Source organism: Natrix helvetica, assembly GCF_964273705.1.
Source record: "Natrix helvetica genome assembly, chromosome: 9".
NCBI classification, from domain to species: domain Eukaryota; kingdom Metazoa; phylum Chordata; class Lepidosauria; order Squamata; family Natricidae; genus Natrix; species Natrix helvetica.
The window spans coordinates 943,146-961,011 of record NC_138560.1 but is presented as its reverse complement, the minus strand read 5'-3'; the positions used below and the strand labels follow the sequence as shown (position 1 = coordinate 961,011).

Genomic DNA, 17,866 nt, shown 5'->3' with positions numbered 1-17,866 from the left:
CAATTCATCTTTGGCATAATGCTCAGGTGTTAGAACCTCTCTTGGAGACGGGTGGAGTTCTGGGAGTTGAAGTCCAACCATCTTCAAGTGACCAAGCTTGCAAACACCCTGTTAGAATAAAGAGTATAAACATCCTTTGTTTGCACTTCTCTGGGCTTTTCTAGGTGGGAATTCCTAAAAAGGGAACATTCTCCTTACAGTTGAATTCCTTAAGGGGAAGGGATGAGGGAAGGGAACTGGGGTGGGTGGGCTGTGAGGCTGATCCACCCCACTGTCCCTCTCAGCTCAGCCCAGCCAGAGTGCAAAACCAGAGAGAAATTAAACTGACCCCCCCCTCCCCATCTTGGTTCCCTGGCTCCCTGAATGGTAATTTTTGAGATAGTTAAAAGATCCAACTATCTAACTGCCCAACACACACACACACACACACACACACACACCCATAAGGCACTCCCAGGGAGGGAGAGGGAGGTAAGGATTTGCCCCTCCCCTCTGGTGTCCCCTTGCAGACTCTGCTTAAAGGCACTAAGTGGTGAAAGGGAAGCTGAATGGACTGGACCCCCATTTTGCCCCCAGGCCTCTTGAGGGCAGTAAGGCCAGCGGGTGGGAGGCAGGAAAAGCCCCTCCCCCAAAGGCAAGAGGAGGACTTAGAAGAGCAGGAGAAGCCCCGAAAAACATTAGTTCAGGCTGGGAGGGTGGGTGGCCCTTGAGTCCCCCCCCCCTCCGAAGGAATCTCATCCCGAGGGCGGCCCTCTCCGTTGCAACCGAGAGCCAGCGCCGAAACGTGTCCCGTCGGGCCCTCATTCCGAGACGGAGAGCCGGTTGAAGATGGGCAGGCGGTGAGCGGTCCCCGCCGGCCCGCCGACGGGGTGCTGGTCGAAAACCGGGGAGTCGGAGCCGCTGAGGCTGCTGGAGCTGCTGTAGGAGTCCGAGAGCGAGTTGGAGGAGGGGGTTCTGGGCAGGGCCGACGGGGGCGTCCCGGGGGCGGCCGAGAAGTAGTCCCGGGGGCTCTGGAGCGAGCCGCCCCCGACGGCCGCCTTCCCGCAGCGGCAGGAGCAGCAGCCCCCGGCGGGGGTCGGCGCCAGCGAGTCCCCGAAGGAGGCCACCAGGGCGAGCGGGTCCAGGTTGAGGTGCTCGAAGGCGGGCGAGAGGAGCTCGGCAGAGGCGGGCGGGGGCGAGACGGAGGGCGCCCGGGCGAAGGAGGCCGGGTCGGGCAGGCCGAGCAGCGGGGAGGTGCGGCGGGCGCTGGGCACCCCGGAGAAGCTGACGCTCTGGCGCAGGAGGTGCGGGGAGGCGCCCGCGTGGCTGCCGAAGACCTGCGCCTCCTCGGGGAAGTGGATGAAGTGGCAGCGGGAGCCGTAGGGACACTCGCCGTGCAGGTAGAACTTGTGGCACAGCTCCGTCTTGTACTTGGGGTGGCGGCTGACGGAGCGCAGCTCGGCCGAGCCGTGGGCGAACTGGCACTTGGCGCCGTACTTGCAGCGGCCGCTCTCGCTGAAGGTGCGGCACAGCTCCGTCTTGTAGCGGGACGACGGGGCGGGCGCGCCGGGCGGCTTGAGCGGCGGGAAGCCCGGCGGCGGGGGCGGCAGCGCCTGGGCCGCCTTGCCTTCGATCAGGCTGACCGAGCGGTCCGGGCGCAGCGGGGGCCGCGGCTGCTCGCCCTTGGGGCTCCAGGGGCTGCGCAGCGACCACACCGCCGAGTCCCCGCAGCCCGGCAGCGCCGCCTCGGAGGAGCAGGCCGAGCGGCCGCAGGAGAAGGCGGAGGCGGGCGAGTCCAGCTCTTCGCTCAGCGACAGGTTGATCAGGTTCTGCGGGGGGGACAGGAGGAGAGGGAGAGGTTAGAGACCCTGCCAAACGGCCCCAGCTCGAATCGGGCGCAAAAGTCCAAGCCAATCCCACCCACGAGTACAGGATCTTTCCCTCGGCAGAAACTGGCAAACTAACGCGCAACCTTTGCGTCTGCGCAGCGTAGAGTCTTCAAGCGCGGCGGGAGAAAAGCACTCTGTTGGGGGGCCAGTGCCCCCACCCACCCCCCTCGCCAAGCCTCAAGACCCTGAAGCCTACCACAGCAGGGGGCCATCGGCCTCCTTCCTAAGCCAGGGCCCCCTCCCGTGGGAGTACCTATCCCGGGGCTTTGGACTTCCACCCGCTCTAGTCCAGTGAGACCCCCCTGGAAGCCCCCGGCTGGCAGGGAAGCTCAGAAAGCAGCCGGGGTCGGTCGGTGGCAAGAGGTATATGTGTGTGTGACGTCAGCAGCCTTAATATAGCGCAGGTGGGCTGGGCTGGAGTTATTTTTAAAGGGGCCCGTGGCCGAGGTAGAGCCGCGGAGAGGAACAGCTGCTGGCTGGCGACTCCAAGCCAGGGAGAAAGGGGTGAGGGAGGGGGCATAAAAACTTCAGTGAGACCCCCCTTGGACAAGCGGCAAGAAACAATTTTGCTCTCAGCCCCCGGGGAAGGAGGAGGGGGGAGAGCCAACGAATGAAGCCTCACTTAGGCTGAGATGATTTTCTTTTCAATTTAATTTTACATATTACAATGATTTGAGGACTTTTGGAACTTTCTAAAACTTTGTTACGCCTCTGTGCCCAAAACTGGCAGGGCAAGATGGCACACTTCCGTTGTCTTTATGAACTCTGAAACCTGACTCCACCTTTAAAATTCAGGCTTCCGGTCTTTGTCTCCGTGTCTCCCAGAGGAACCTCTTGTGGATTGGTATTTTTTTAACCTTCTAGGGGAAATTTTCTATCTATTGCCAGACTTATTGGAGAGATTCTCTTCTGCCTGGTTATTCTGCTCCCGGATTCACCTGGCTACCCTTCTTTTCTAATTGCTTACTTCATATTTGGACTGAACTTTTAACGTTATAAAGGATGGCATCTAAAAGACCCCCTCCTGGAAAACCTGGCTTTGCCACTTCTGCTCCAACATCCGCAACATCCAGTCCAGCCACACAGTCAAAGATAACAGAACTGATGCAACATAAGACTACAGAGATGGACTTTCAACAAATGCTTCAACAAATTCTACAGGGCCAGGAGGAAATCAAGAAACAGTTAAGGGAAATGAAAGATGAAATTAAAGAAAATCAAGCCCAAATATATAAGAACTCACAAAGACTGAATCTTGTGGAAGGGGGGGTGGAGGAGGTGAGGGGGGGGGTGGAAGCCGTGCAGAAAGGGAACAAAGATCTTGACATCCAACAGATGAAATTAGAATTTGAGAGAATGTCCTATTATCTTAGATTTCAAAATGTTATAGAAGAAGATGGGGAAAATATAAGGGACATCATGACAAACATTCTGGCTGACTATACACACAAAGAAAAACAACAGATGGGGTGGGATATAGATCTGGTTTATAGAGTGAACTCAGCTTATGCTAGAACACACAATTTACCCAGGGAGGTTCACATTAAATTCCTTAGAAAAACCACAAGAGATGAAATTCTGGGTGTACAAAGGGGGCAAGCATTGACATATCATGATATGGAGATAACCATTCTGAAGCAGATCCCTAAGAAGATTAGAGAAAAAAGAAAAAATTATTCGCAATTAGCGAATAAATTATACCAGAAAGGGGTGTGGTTTAGATGGTTGATGCCTGAAGGTATGCTGATATTCTGGGAGGAGACAAGAATCAGAATTAATTCACCCATAGAGGCGCAGGCCTTTATGGAAAAAAATAAAACACTCCTAGAGAAACCACCAGACACTACAACGGACACGCAGGACACGGGAGGGGCCAGAGCTCTGCCAGTGGAGGGAGATGGGGCAATAGCAAGAAGACTCAGATCACAGAAATAAATATGAAAATCATATTATTATAAATTGACCGAAAGTGAAAATGGAATTATATTTGGATTTTATATTGTAACGTTTAATTTGATTGAATTTAATAATAGAACTAATATGCTGATTATAATCAATTATATACTAATGCATTATATATAAATGTACGCTATGGGTATGGAGGGAGGGGGGCCTCACACACTTTGCAACTGCCAAAATTTGTATACCTGTCCATTTACCCTTTTCCCTATAAATTTTGAAAAACCAATAAAATTTTATTACAAAACTTCCACCTCTGACGGGCACGCCGACCGCTTGCCAAGGAGGTGACAACAGATAGCTGGAAACCCTTCCTCGATTCCTGCAGAAAGAAGGCGGGGCGGTGGGGGTCTTGCTCTGGCAAAACTCACGCAAAACTAACGCAAGACCCCAGCCGACCCCCCAAAACATATTTCCCCCCCCCCACTTTATGAAGCCTTTAAAAATAGCTTTCCACCGCCGACAAATTCGCTTTTCAGCGGAAGGCCAAAGGCTTCACACCCCGCGCAAATAAGAAAACATACTCATTGCTCAAAAATCCTGTTTGACAACAAAAGCTTCTTGCTAGGTGCTTTCCCACCTTACACAACGTGCACGGGGTGGGGGAACACACACACACACACACCAGGGCCATCCGAGCGAGTGTCGAAACCCAAAACACCTTTAACGCTAACCAACTTCCTGGAGGAATCTTAAACCTGTTTTAAAGGCATCCAACCTGAAGTTGCCTGGATTTATGTTGAAGCTGGTTTTTAAAAAGCTGTCTGAGTGCCTTTCGCCCCACGCCGCTATTTGTGGGGCGCCGTTCGGGGGAGAGCAAGCCCCTCCCCACAAGCCCCAAATACCCGGATTTGACAGGCGAAGAAGGCGAGACCCTCAACCGCTGGAAAAAGCTACAATGAGAGAAAGGGCCGCACAGACACACACACACACACACACCCGGTCATTTCTCCCCGCTTTAAGCGACTCCTTCACTGGCCCCCAAGCTCTCGCCCCACATCGGCTCAACAGTGGGACCCCTCCTCTTTTACGGCAGGAGAGCAAGAGTTGACATCTGATTTATAGCATCTGCCGGCGCTGGAATACCAGATCACCAGCATCTCTGAATCCCGAAAGGGGATTTCGCCAAAAGACCCCCGAAAGACGCCAGACCGGGGAGGGGTCCTTGCTGCCCCCCTCCTCCCCAGCCTACGAAATTGGGGGGAGAATCCGCTGGGGGCTGCCTTTTTTCGGCCCACCGATGGAGAAAGGGGGCTGGGCGCTCGGGAGAGCTGCGAAGTCGGGCCGCTTCCCCCCGCCCCGCCCCGCGCAGGCTGCGCCCGGTCTGCCCGAGTCGGGGCGGGGAGAAGCGGCAGCAGCGACGTAACTCCTTGACCTAGAAAAAAAAGCCGAGCGGAGCTTCCTGTTTTTCTCTCTTCCTCGGCCGGGCAGGAAAGGAAAGGAGGAAGCGGCTCTTCCTCTGTCCAAGCTCCCCCCCCCGACCCTCCCCACGCGCTCGAAGCCTGGAGATTGCCCTCCCTTCAGGGGGTCGGGCACCGTCGCTCCTTCCAAGCCCGCGGCTCCGTTGTTAAGGCAGCCCCACTCCCCTCCTCCCTGCCCCTAAGACTACAAAGGCCGCGATCCCCAGCCAACAGGGCTGCCTACCCCCCCCCCCACCCTGCGCCCCTTATTTGAGCTTCGGCAAGAAACGTCGCTTTTTCAGAACGCCCCAAAGGGGGCATTTCTAACGGGGCCCCCGGGGAGCCCGCCTGCCAGGGGGCTCGCAAGGGGCCCGCCGGTGCTTTTCCCCCCGCCTTCCGTCCCCGGTCCGACGGAGCTCCCGGTCGTGATCCAAAGCCGCGCCCATCCCCTGCCCGGGATGACGAGGACGCCGAGGATGGGCGCATCCAGTGGCGGCCAGGAGCTGAGGCGCCCCTGGGACCCCGCGGGAGGAGGAAGGCGTCGGGCGCTCACCTGGTAGAGGTTCCGGACGTCCAGAATGGAGCTCATGGTGCCGCCTGCTCGTGATCCGCTCACCGAAAGCAGCACCGACAACTGAGGCGCGGCGGCCGGGAGAAGCCAGTTATAGGCGCGGCTTTCCGGCCAGCCCCTCTCTTGCTCCTCCCCCGCCTCCTCCCCCTGGCAATGGGCGCTTCCCTCCCCCGCGCTGCCTCCCCGGGGCCCCCTCCGCCACCCCTCCAGCTGCTACCTTGCCGGGTCTTTCCCACCAGGAGCTGGGGGTGGGTGGGAGGTGGCAGGGCAGCCCTTTGCCTGGGATGGTCTGAGGATTCCTGCCCTGGGCAGAGGGCTGGGCTAGATGACCTCAAGGTTCCTCTGTAAAACAGGTTGCTAGGAAGTGCGGGGGGGGGGCGTGGTTGCCCTCTGAACCAGACTTGTGAGTGGCCCGAAGCCCCCCCCCACGACCTGGGGGGAAGATGCGGCCTCAGACTCTTCTGGAGGGGCTGGAGGAGACCCTCGGGTGAGGTTGCCAGGGTCTCTTGGGTCAGCCTCCCACCGAGCAGCTTACGGTAGTCCTCGATTTCCAACCACAATGGAGGCCAAAATATGCTAAGCAAGACCGCTTCTGTGAGTTTTGCTCCATTTTACGACCTTTTTTGCAGCTATTGTTAAGTGAATCAGTGCAGTTCTTCAGTTAGTAATACTGTTGCTAAAGGAATCCGGCTTCTCCATTGACTTTGCTTGTCAGAAGGTCGCAAAAGGGGGATCACGTGATTGGGGGACATGGCAACCGTCGTAAGTACATGCCAGTTGCTAAGCATTCTGAATTTTGATCTCGTGACCCTGGGGACACTGAAACAGTCGTAAGTTTTATCCTGACTTCCCTCTAGATATGCTGGCCTCACTTTCTGGGACCCCTGTCCATATCTGGAAAGAAGTAGGTGGGAAGGTCACCTGTGAATCTGTACCCCGTCTTGAGATAGAGGGGGATAGGTGAGGAGGATAGGTAGGTAGATGGATAGATAAATAGATGGATGGATAGATAGACTGACAGGATAGATAGATAGATAGATAGATAGATAGATAGATAGATAGATAGATAGATAGATAGATGATAGATAGATAGACAGACAGACAGACAGAATATAGATAGACAGAATAGATAGATAAAGAGATAGATGATGATAGGTAGGTGAATAGATGATAGAGAGAGAGAGAGAGAGAGAGAGAGAGAGATGGATGATAGGTAGATGGGTAGTAGATAGATGCTGGTAGGTAGGTAGTTAGACAGGTCGGTAGACAGATAGGTAGAGAGATAGATAGGTAGATAGAGAGCTGGATGATAGGTAGGTAAGTAGGTAGGTAGACAAACAGAGACAGACAGACAGACAGACAGACAGACAGACAGATGGTAGGTAGGTAGGTAGGTACTGTTTTGGATTTTAAGACAGGTGGACTTCAACTCCCACAATTCCCTGTAATGAGCTTGAAGACGGGGGTGGGCGGCCTTCATTTCCCTCCAGCCTTTGGTGCCGGTGTTGCCAAGCGGCCTCCTCCGAGTCGGTTTCAATGCCCGGAGGGAAATCCAGCCTTTCCCGAAAGTTACTGGCAGGACTTTCAGTTTTGAAACGCCTGCAGTCCCTTTAGATGATGCCTTCTTCTCAGGTGACTTGAGATGATTCATGAACCGATGGCTTCCCGTAAGCGTGGAACCAGAGCACCGAAATCTCAGGCTCCCTGCTCGAGTTTGCACAACGTTGTCGGTAAGGAAGGCGAGGCGGGTGGAACCCGATGGATAGAAACAAAAACAGGCCATCGGTGGGTTTTCTATTTCTGGGTGAAAAACAGAGTGTTTGTTTGTGGTTTGTGATGGAATTGATGACTCTGCTTTCTCTATCGCTTCTCAGCACGTTTGCAATGTTTTCTCACAACAGTGTGTGTGTATTGGCTCCAGGAAGCAGAAAATATGACTCAACCCCGTGGAGGTATGTTGTGCGATCTCTCTCTCTCTCACACAAACACACACACACACACACCTCAACACACACCATTGTGGGCACCAATAACTGGGAGAGTATCACTCCATCTGCAATCAAGAAATAGTGAGTCAGATGTTTGTGTAACAGTGAAACCTGCTTTAAATTAACTTTCAAGCATTAAAACTGCCTGACTAGGAAGGCAGGAATCTGGGAAACCGAACGCCAGGTCTGTTTCTTTCTTTGTTTATTTATTTATTTATTACAGAAGGCACCAGACTAGAAACCAGGAAGCTGTGAGTTCTAGTCCTGATTTACGCAGGGAAGAGTGCTCAGTGAATTGAAGCCAAGCACCCGGAGCCCCAGTCCTGCCTTAGGCACGAAAGCTGGCTGGCCGAAGGCGTCATGACGTATCACGACGATTGTATAATATAATGTACCCTTTCCAAGGTAAGTCCAAGCTGGCTGCCTTCTCTGGGATTCAGGGAATTCCTTGGAAAACTCTCCTTTTTCCTCTCCAACACACCACCCCCTTTCTCTGCTCTTGGGCAGGGGGAAGAAGGGGAGAGGAGGAGGAGGAGGAGGAGGGGAGCCTTCTGCCTTACAGCCTGAGCTGCCCCCCTGGAGGGCCCACCTTGCTGGGCAAAACAAGTTCCTATATATTTTCAAAGAGGAAGAAAGTAATCCAGTTAGTCCTCGAGTTACGACCGTGATTGAGCCCAACACTTCTGTTGCTAAGTGAGACGTTTGTTAAGCAGGTTTTGCCCCATTTTACGCCTTTTCATGCCACGGTTGTTAAGTGAATTGCAGTTGATAAGTTAGTAACATGGTTGTTAAGTGAATTCGTCTTCCCCGTTGACTTGGCTTGTCAGAAGGTCGCAAAAGGGACCCCAGGACACTGCGACCGTCATAAACACGAGCCAGGTGCCAAGCGTATGAATTTCGATCACGTGATCAGGGGGAGGCTGCAATGGTCGTAAGTGTGAAAAATGGTCATAAGTCCCTTTTTTCAGTGCCGTTGTTAACTTCAAACGGTTACTAAGAGAACTGCTGTAGGTCGAGGACTCCCTGGGTGGCTTTCCCTCGTCTTCTTCCATTTCCCTTCCTGTCCTGAAAGTGCTTTTCCCAAGAGGCAGCTGGACTTCCTTCTTTTATTTCGTCCCTCCTTGGAAACGTCTCCCAGCCGAGTTCTGAAGAAACTTCTTGGATGAGGAGCGGAATGTTTTCGAGGGAAAAGGCAAGGAAGTCCAGTGGCCTCTTTGGAAAACCGCCCTTGGGGCAACTGTGGCCTGGAGAATGGGGAGCCTCCGCAGATGTTTCCTTCCAGCCGGCCAGAGGGGGCCGTGGCTGCCCCAATGGGAGCCTCCACGTGCATCACCCCAATTCCTGGCAGAGAGCCTGTGGTGGGTTTTGCAGAGGCCCCACAGCAAAAGGATGCCAGGGGCCTGGCGGGCCAGGGCTCAGCCCAAGTGGGCAGGCTGAGATACGCCAGGCAGCTTGATTGATGCCAGGGGCTTCCAGGCCAGCAAGAGGCAGAAGAAAAGGATGGGGTGGGGGTGTGATGGTGGGGGTGGGGGAGATAAGCTGTGGCTAACACAGAGAGAGGAAAAAGATGAGAATAGCCTGGTAGAGCAGAGAATGTCCACTCTGGCCCACAGGAAGTACATGGAAATTGGGAGTAGCAGAGTTGGAAGGGACCTTAGAGGTCTTCTAGTTCAACCCCCTGATGCTAGTGAGTGGGTGTGTCCAACTTGGCAACTTTAAGACTCGTGGATTTCAATTCTGGGAGTTGAAATCCACAGGCCTTAAAGTTGCCAAGGTTGGACCCCTCTTCCCTCTGCCCTTCCAGACAAATAGCTGTCCAGTCTCTTCTTGAAGGCCTGATGGAGCCCTTGTAACATCTGGAAACAAGCCCTTCCACTGATTCATTCTCCCCCCGTTGGGAAATTTCTCCTTAATTCTAGGTTGGATCTCCATAACTTCCTTCTCTTGTTGGGGCCAGAAGCCGTTGGGCAGCCTGGTGACCTGCTGGCTTGGCTGAGTGATGGAGCAGGCCTGGATGTCCTACCCAAGAGGTGGGATGGCCCAAGAGCTGGCAGGCACCTCTGCTTCCGCCGTCTGAGTCATACCTTGAGTTGAAGGGATGATTCACCCTGATAACTCTTCCCCATCCTGGAACTCCCTCCTGAATCACAACGGTTGAGATATCCTTCAAGCATTAGACTTGTTATGGTTTCCTTAGCGCAAAAGGCCTGGAGGGTGACGGCAACATTCAGATTCAGGGATGGCCCAGAAGGGGACTTGGGGAAAGGGGGTGGGGGGTGAGCTGATTGCACGGCCTGGAATGCAGAAAATCCCTGAAACTCAGTTTCCACATGTATTTGTGGGAAGAAGGTGGCTGGTGGTGGAATGAGTGCCTGAGAAGAACTCATTTCTCTGAATCCAGTTGGAGCTGAAGAAGCTTCTTGGATGAGAAGTGAAACGTCTTCAAAGAAAAACAAGTCCGGTTGCCTCTTGGAAAAAAACACCTTTGGGACAAGCAGGATCTGGATGACTGAGAATCTCCATAGACATTTCTCTGAAACAGTAGAAGGTCGTCTGGCTGGACTAGAAGACCTCCAAGGTCCCTTCCAACTCCATTATTCTCTTAGCAAACCCATCAACCTCAGCCTACCCAATCTGACAGAGGTTTGGGGTGACATGGTAGCAGCCTTCCAATATTCAAGGGGCTGTTGCAGAGAAGGGGACCCCCGCCTATTCCCCAGAGCACCAGAGGGCAGGACAAGAAGGAACGGATGGAAACTTATCAAAACTGGCTGGGGAATTCTGGGACTTGAAGTCCACACATCTTAAAGTAGCTGTGTTGGAAAAAACACTGATGAACATTAAGAGGGTGGTTGGCACCAACTTATTGACCAGTCTCCTTTTGGAAGCAGAGGAGATTAAGAGGGTTGGATAAGCAGGGCTTCTCGTGAAAGAAAAAAGGCAAAATACACTGGGGAGTGTTACTTCTAGGGAAGCTGGGTAGGTGGGGGAACAGGAATGCAGAGATTACCTGGTCTGGAAGAAGGCATGCACAGACAGCGAAATAAATGCTGACTTAGAGGGTATTTTACCTTACTGCCCCTGTGTCTGGTTTGCCAATTGCACAGGGGCAGATAGGAGAGCGCTCCAGAGGGTCAACGTTGTTGCCCAGAGGATCCTTGTCCTCTCCCCTCCTTGGAAGAGCTTTATAGCTCCCGCTGCCTTAAGAAAGTTCAAAACATTCTTAACAATCCTTCTCATCCTGGGCACTCTTTTTGGGGAACCATTACCATCTGGCAGACGGTACAGGATAATAAAAACAAGGACCAATAGGCTGAAAAAGCAGCTTCTATCCCAGGGCAGTAACTACATTGCATTCTACGGTAACGTGCAATATTAATGCAATATCAGGGGTTTTCAATTTCAATTATATAGCATATGAAGGACGTGTGTTTGTGTTTTTGTTTTTATAGTTATATAGGAACACTGAAGTAGGAGGGGCAATGGCAATAAAGTAAACCAAACTAAACTTAGTCCAGGAAACAGTAACTGATGAGAAAGAAACTCAAGCTCATGCTACCTTGATTCTTTTAAGTATAAGAGCGGGGAGGGGAAGGAAGGCCCCATTCTGGGATTACACAATAGAGTTCCAGCAGTTTGAGGGAGGGAGGACAACTTATTCTCCAAGGCAGGGCAAGAAGCGATGGAGGGAAACTAATCAAGGAGAGAAGCAACCTGGAATTAAGGAGAAACTTCCTCACAATGAGGACAATGGATGAGTGGGACTCCAGAGGTTATGGGTGTTTCATCACGGGAGGTTTTCAAGAAGAAAATGGATAGACTTTATCTGAAATGGGAGAGAGAGTCTCCTGGGGTTGGAACAGAAGACTTCCAGGTTCCCTTCCAACTCCGATGTTCTGAGTTCACACAATGTTGGTTTTCTGACCTGGCCTACCTCGATGGGTTGACAACCCCCAGGATACCCCCAGCAAGTTCAGCCGAGTGGGCTGCAACCTCCAACCCGCTCTGGTCAATCTTGAAAGAAGCTTTTTTGAGTCTTGGTTAAGAAAAGTCCAGCCTAATCCTGGCTCCAGGAAAGTTGTTTTCCATGCCGGCTCTCCGGAGGGGCCCCTGGAGCAAGCACGGTGCGTGAACGAGAGGGAACCGCGGCTTGGGAAGGATGGGCCTTGTAGCCAGGAGATAAATGCCTGGTTGGAAAATCTCTGGGCCCATGGGCCAACTGGCTCCTGCTATTTTTAGGAAGCAACAAAGTTCAGTTGACTCAGAGGAGGAACACGCAAGGCATTTCTCTACCAAATGGCAGTCCCCGAAGCTGCGCCGGCCCGGAAGAGATGCATGGGGGAGGCGCTTCTCCATTTCTGCTTCCTGAAACGCGGCTTTGGGGGGCCAAAGAGAAGATGGCTGCTGCTGCCTTGGGGAGGGAGGGGGGGGCTGTGCCGTATGTGAAGCAGGAGCTGGAAAGGATCCTGGTGCAATTGCCCACTTTCCTTGGGAAGCAGAGTTCAAGGACATTGGAGGGGGGGGGGTCTCTTGGGGCAGCGATCCACTGTTATGACCAAACACCCTTAAGAAGGCGGCTCAAAATATTCCCTTTTCTCCTCTGCTGGGTCAAGGAGTTTCCCTAGGATCATTTTGGGTTCTTCTCTGCTGCTCTCTCCCTGAACCTTTCAAGGGCAGAAGAGCTGCCGGTCTGTTCCTGCCAAGCCAGGAACCAACGTGGAGGGATATCCGTGGTTGGGCTTCCCAAGGCATCTCCTTTCGCCTTATGGGGAACTCAAAGGAGGCCAGAGGCTCTTTCGGGGGATTAAGCCATTTGTCTGGGTTTATCTCTGAAGAACATTGAATTCGGGTCAGGTTTTCTCTCTAGCTTTGATCTTGTGGGATTGGAGATTTCATTCTCTTCTTCAGGTTCTGAATAATAGATTTCCTGCCTGGCCCAGGATTCCTTCCTTCCTTCCTTCCTTTTCTTCTTTCTTTTTCTTTCTTTCTCTCTCTCTTTTTTCTTCCCGACTTTTCCTTCTGTCATCACCTTTTTGCCCTCCTACACCCTTCCTTCCTTCCTTCCTTCCTTCCTTCCTTCCTTCCTTCCTTCCTTCCTTCCTTGTCTTCTCTTTTTCTTTCTCTCTTTCTTTTTCTTCCTGACTTTTCCTTCTGTCATTGCCTTTTTGCCCTCCTGCGCCTTTCCTTTCTTCTTTTCTTTCTTTTCTTCTTTCTCTTTCCCGTTTTCCTGCCTTCCTCCGCTCCACATTTCTTGATTCCTACCAGCAAGAAATGATAAGGGCTCCGTCTGGAGGACCCCACCTTGGGGAAGGCAGGTTAGGGCCAACAGCTGGATCCAGAGGGCCACCCAAGGGAGGGGCAAAAGAAGGTGCCTGGGGGAATTTCACCAAGTGGCTGAGGAGGCTGAAAAGGGGGTTGACGATCACAGAGGTCATTTCCCCTGCTGCGTTCCTAGGAAGGCAAATAAAAATATTGTATATACAGAGGAAGCCAGGCGTTTGAGTCTTCTCGGCATAGTTCTGGGGTGAATCAGAACACACATCTGGCAAAAGAGAGCAAACTCATGGGAAGCGGAGAGTGGAAAATCCTTACCCAGCAAAAAAAGAGAGAGAGAGAGAGAGAGAGGAGGGGACGATGTGAAGCCAGCTTCTCTGCCCACATTTGCCCTTGTCCTGAGCCTAAAAGAGGTCATTGTTTGACACACACACACAAAAAACCCCCCCAAAACCCACAGCTCAGCTCTGGGAGAAGGAAATTGAGATGGCAGCCATACTCTGAAGGGAGCTGGAGGTTATTCCCGTTCAGCCGTTCTCTCTTCCCAACGGTGTGTGGAGAAATATGGGGCAATCCCCAAAACCAGGGAAGTAAATAAAGAATAGCGGAGAAGAGAGGGCTCAGCAGTCCCCGTCAGGACAGTTGCTCTTCGTTGGGGGTGGGGGGGGGACTCCAAGACCCCTTGAGATCCCCCTCCCGGCTGATTGCACCCCCGTGGGCCCTCGGGGCTCTCCGAGCTCCTTTCCATGCAGACGTTTCGTTATCTAAGTGGGTAACGTCATGTTAGAGGAGAGGAGAGGTTTGTGGGGGGAAAGAGGAGGAGGGCGATGGGGTCCCTGGGGCTCTCCGAGCTGGGTAGTTTCCATGCAGACGTTTCATTGCCAAACTGGGTAACATCATCAGTGCTAGTAAGGAGGGTGGTTTGCTCTCAAGTTTATACTCTGGTCTCTTGCCCTCTCTGCGTGTGTGTCTTCCTTAGAGATTCCTCTATTAGGCTGTGGGCCTATTGGGCAGTTGTTTACTTCTGGATTGTTGGTCTGATGTTCATCTTGATCTGGTGGATTCCAACCTCCACAAAGGATTCCAGAGATTCCATTGTTGGTCTGAATGGGAAGGTCTTCCTCTCTCTGCTACGAAACACACACAGGAAGGCCTGATTCTCGCTTAGACGGGTCTTAAGGATTGGCCCATTTTATGGCCGTTCTTCTTTGACCGCCTTCAGAAGACGCCTGGCGCCAAAGGAGCCTTCAGCTGACTTTTTATGGGTGTCAATCAAAGCCTATCAAAACACTCGGGAACTTTAGTTGCTTTAGTTGAGGGGGGAGGAGGTATTATGGCCCCTTCCTGCCCTGTGGACTTCAACGCCCAGAATTCCTGAGCCGGTTGGAATTGAAGTCCACAGATCAGGGAGGGGCCCTCGTGCCCCACCTCTGCTTTAGTCCTTCTGGGAAACTCTGGGCAGGCATTTGTCTGGTTTTGTTGCAACCGTCATAAGTATGAGTCAGTGGGCAATCTTCCAAATTTTGGCCACATGACCCTGGTCATAAGTGTGAAAAAGGTCCTACGTCGCTTTAGACCCCTTGTAACTTGGAACGGTCGTTAAACGAAAGATTGTAAGTCGAGGACTATCTGTGTAGGAATGCAGGTAGTCCACAACTTATAACAGTTCATTTAGTGACTGTCCAGAGTTACAACAGCATTGAAAGTGGTGAATTGTGACCATTTTTCACACTTGCGACCGTTGCAGCCTCCCAACGGTCGCATGAGCAAAATTCAGACACTGGACAACCGTCTCGCACTTCTGACGGTCAGTGTCCTGGGGTCACGCGAGCCCCTTTGATGACCTTCTGACAAACGAACTCAAGGGGAAAGTCAGATTCACTTAGCGACCGTGTTACTAATTTAACAACTGCAGTGGCAAAAAAAAAAAAGGAATAAAATAGGGCAAAACTGGCCTAACAAGTTTCTCACTTAGCAGCATAAATCTGGGTCTCGAAGGTGGTCATAAGTCCTGGACCTTAACCCGCAGCGCTGGTTCTCCACCCCGGCAAAGCAGCCGCCAGCAGCCAGGGAGAGCGGGGGTGTCGGTAAGACAACTGTGAGCAGGGGGCCACGTTCCCCTCCCCCCCGGAATCTCAGAGCCTGGTGAAAATAAGGCCGGTCTCCAAAGGGGACTTTCCCCAAACGCTTCTGCCCCCCTCCTCACCCTCGCAGCCGGCTGAGCGCCAGAGAAGGAAGGGGAGCAGTTACAGGTGACTTCAAAAGCCCAACCATATAAACCTCAACCTTTTCCGCCCTGAACTGAACGGGTGGGCAGGGGAAGCTGTATTTTCCTGACCCCTCCAAGCCCACCCACCCACGCAGGCCTCCGGTCCCCCCTCCCCTTCTTCTGTTTCGCCGCCTTCAGTGCAGACCTGAAGCCTTGTCTGGGTTTTTTCCAACCTCATCCAGAGCAGCTTCGCTCTTAACCTTAAATAGACTTGCTGGCGATAAAACTTTTGACACCCAAGAGAAGGGAGGATCGGAAGAGCTTTCTTTAAAAGAAGGGGAAGGAGGAAGTGGGGCAGGAAGGTTGCAGAACGATGGTTTTGTGGGGAAGGGATGGGGGCGCTGTTGGTGGCCTGGGTGAGACCCTCCCCCATTTCCCCCCCCTCCCCGGGCCACGTGGACTTGAAGCTGGAAGTCAGGAGTTCCTCTGCCCATCCCAAGGCAGAAGGGAGAAGAACTTTGATCTGAATTTTCCTCTGGTGGAAATAATTCCCTCCAGAGACACGTTTGCTAATCCTGACAAGGTATTTCGCCCGAGGGGAAGAAAGAATGAAATGCCCCCTTTGAACGCCAAGCTCCCCGTCAGCTGCCCCTTCCCCACCACCCATTGCAAGCCCCCTCCCCAAGAACTGAGCTCGAGCAAGATGCTTCCAAATGACAGGCAATGCTGGACTTAGGACCACAATTGAGCTCAGCTTTTCCACTGCTCAGCCAGACAGCCGTTAAGTGAGTTTTTGCCCCGTTTTACAACCCCTCTTGCCAGAGTTCCTCAAAGGAGAAATTTCCTAACGGGGAGGAAAATGAGTGTGATGGCTTGCCCCCAGAGGCTGTGAGCACTCCAACACTAGTAGTTTGGGCAACCATTTGTCTGAAATGGTCTAAGGCAGGGGTGTCCAAACTTGGCAACTTTAAGACTTGTGGACTTCAACTCCCAGAATTCCCCAGCCAGCTCTGCTGGCTGGGGAATTCTGGGAGTTGAAGTCCACAAGTCTTAAAGTTGCCAAGTTTGGACACCCCTGGTCTAAGGGCAGAGGTCTTCAACTTGGCAACTTTAAGGGTTTCCTGCCTGAGCAAGGGGTTGGACTAGAAGACCTCCAGGGTCCCTTCCCGCTCCGTCATCCTGAAGAAGAGGCCAAGCTTCGTATTTTTTGAGCCTGCTCCTCATCTTCCCTCACTTCGGTTCAGTGCAATTGCACAACCAGGTTACTCTGCGGTTGCTGGCTGGGAGCTCTGGGGCTGGTCCAGCTTGGATAACCCCCAGAATGTGGCTGAGCTCTTGTGAGACGCCCTGACTTGGCCAGAGTCCCTCTCCTGCACGGGCCGCTTGGCCGCAGCTGCGGGAGGAGTGACTTTCGGGAAAAACCGAGAAGAAGGTGCTAAATTCGGAGCATCTGGCCATGCAAGCCAGGCCTGACTCTGGGGTTGTATGAAGTAGAGAGAGAGAGACGGAAAAGGAAGGCAGAAGAAAGAAAGGGGTTTTTTAGGGGTCTGGAAAGAGGGAGAGTTTTCTCTAGGGAAACCTGGACGCAGGAGGCAGAGAAGGTCCCCCCTTTTCAGTGGTGGGATTTAGCCACTTTGCACCACTTTGTGGTTAACTTTCTGAGCAATTTGGTGAACAGGTGGTTGGAAAAGGGCAAAGAACTGGTTGTTAAATTATTTGAACCCCACCAGGGCCTTTTTTTAAAAAGTTTTTTATTAGAGAAACATTAAAAACATTGGACATAGTGCGCCATTTCTGGCATAAATATTTCCATATAGTTTTTGGATTCTACAACAATTACATTTTATATCCATTACATAAGTATGTGTAGTCAGTCAGATTACCTGTCCATTAATCCCCCTCTTTTTTAACTGGTTATTAACCATATAACACATATCCGATTCCTACCTATCAGATAATCTTAACACCCTATTTTGCAATTCTTAATTTGTCTGCGTTTTTCTGTCCCACCTTTTTCTCCCCCTTTCTAACCATCTTCTATACCATTTGTCCCACTGCCTTTTTTGATGCTCATAGCAAAATGATCATCGGTAAAAGGGGCAAAAAAGAAAAGGATCACTTTAAATCCACCAGGTCCCAAAAACGAGACCAAAGTATCCACAGGCTAAAATATAAAAAAAATCTGGGAGTTTAAGCCCACAAGTCTTAAAGTGGCCAAGGCTGGACATTCCTGATGTAGAATAAGCAAGTACGCCATGAGGAGTCTCTTGCGAGGAACAAAGATCTGCCTGGTCACACCCCAATTGCAAGAGCAATCGCACTTAAGACTTATAGACCGCTTCAGCCCCCTACGGCCCCCTTTAAGCGGTTTACAGAGTCAGCCTCTGGCCCCCCAACAACCTGGCTCCTCATTTGACCCACCTTGAAAGGCCGGAAGGCTGAGTCCACCTTCAGCCTGGTGAGATTCAAACTGCCAAATTGCAGGCAGCCGGCAGTCAGGAGAAGGAGCTTGTAGGACTGCACTCTAACCACTGGGGCACTTTGCATGCAGAGCTGCGCCCCATGGCAGAGGCCTTCCCGAGTCGCAGACACCGCCA

General features: G+C 52.3%; 1 protein-coding gene across 1 annotated transcript; it reads right to left on the bottom strand.

The window, feature by feature from the left end:
• Nucleotides 1-663: 663 nt before the first annotated feature.
• ZFP36 (ZFP36 ring finger protein) lies at nucleotides 664-5,849 on the bottom strand. Its single transcript, XM_081962708.1, has 2 exons — nucleotides 5,781-5,849; nucleotides 664-1,808 (listed from the first exon to the last, which is right to left on the bottom strand). Exons 1-2 carry the CDS (start codon nucleotides 5,814-5,816, stop codon nucleotides 801-803), a joined length of 1,044 nt encoding a protein of 347 aa, XP_081818834.1. The 5' UTR covers nucleotides 5,817-5,849; the 3' UTR covers nucleotides 664-800.
• Between the last annotated feature and the right edge of the window lie 12,017 nt (nucleotides 5,850-17,866).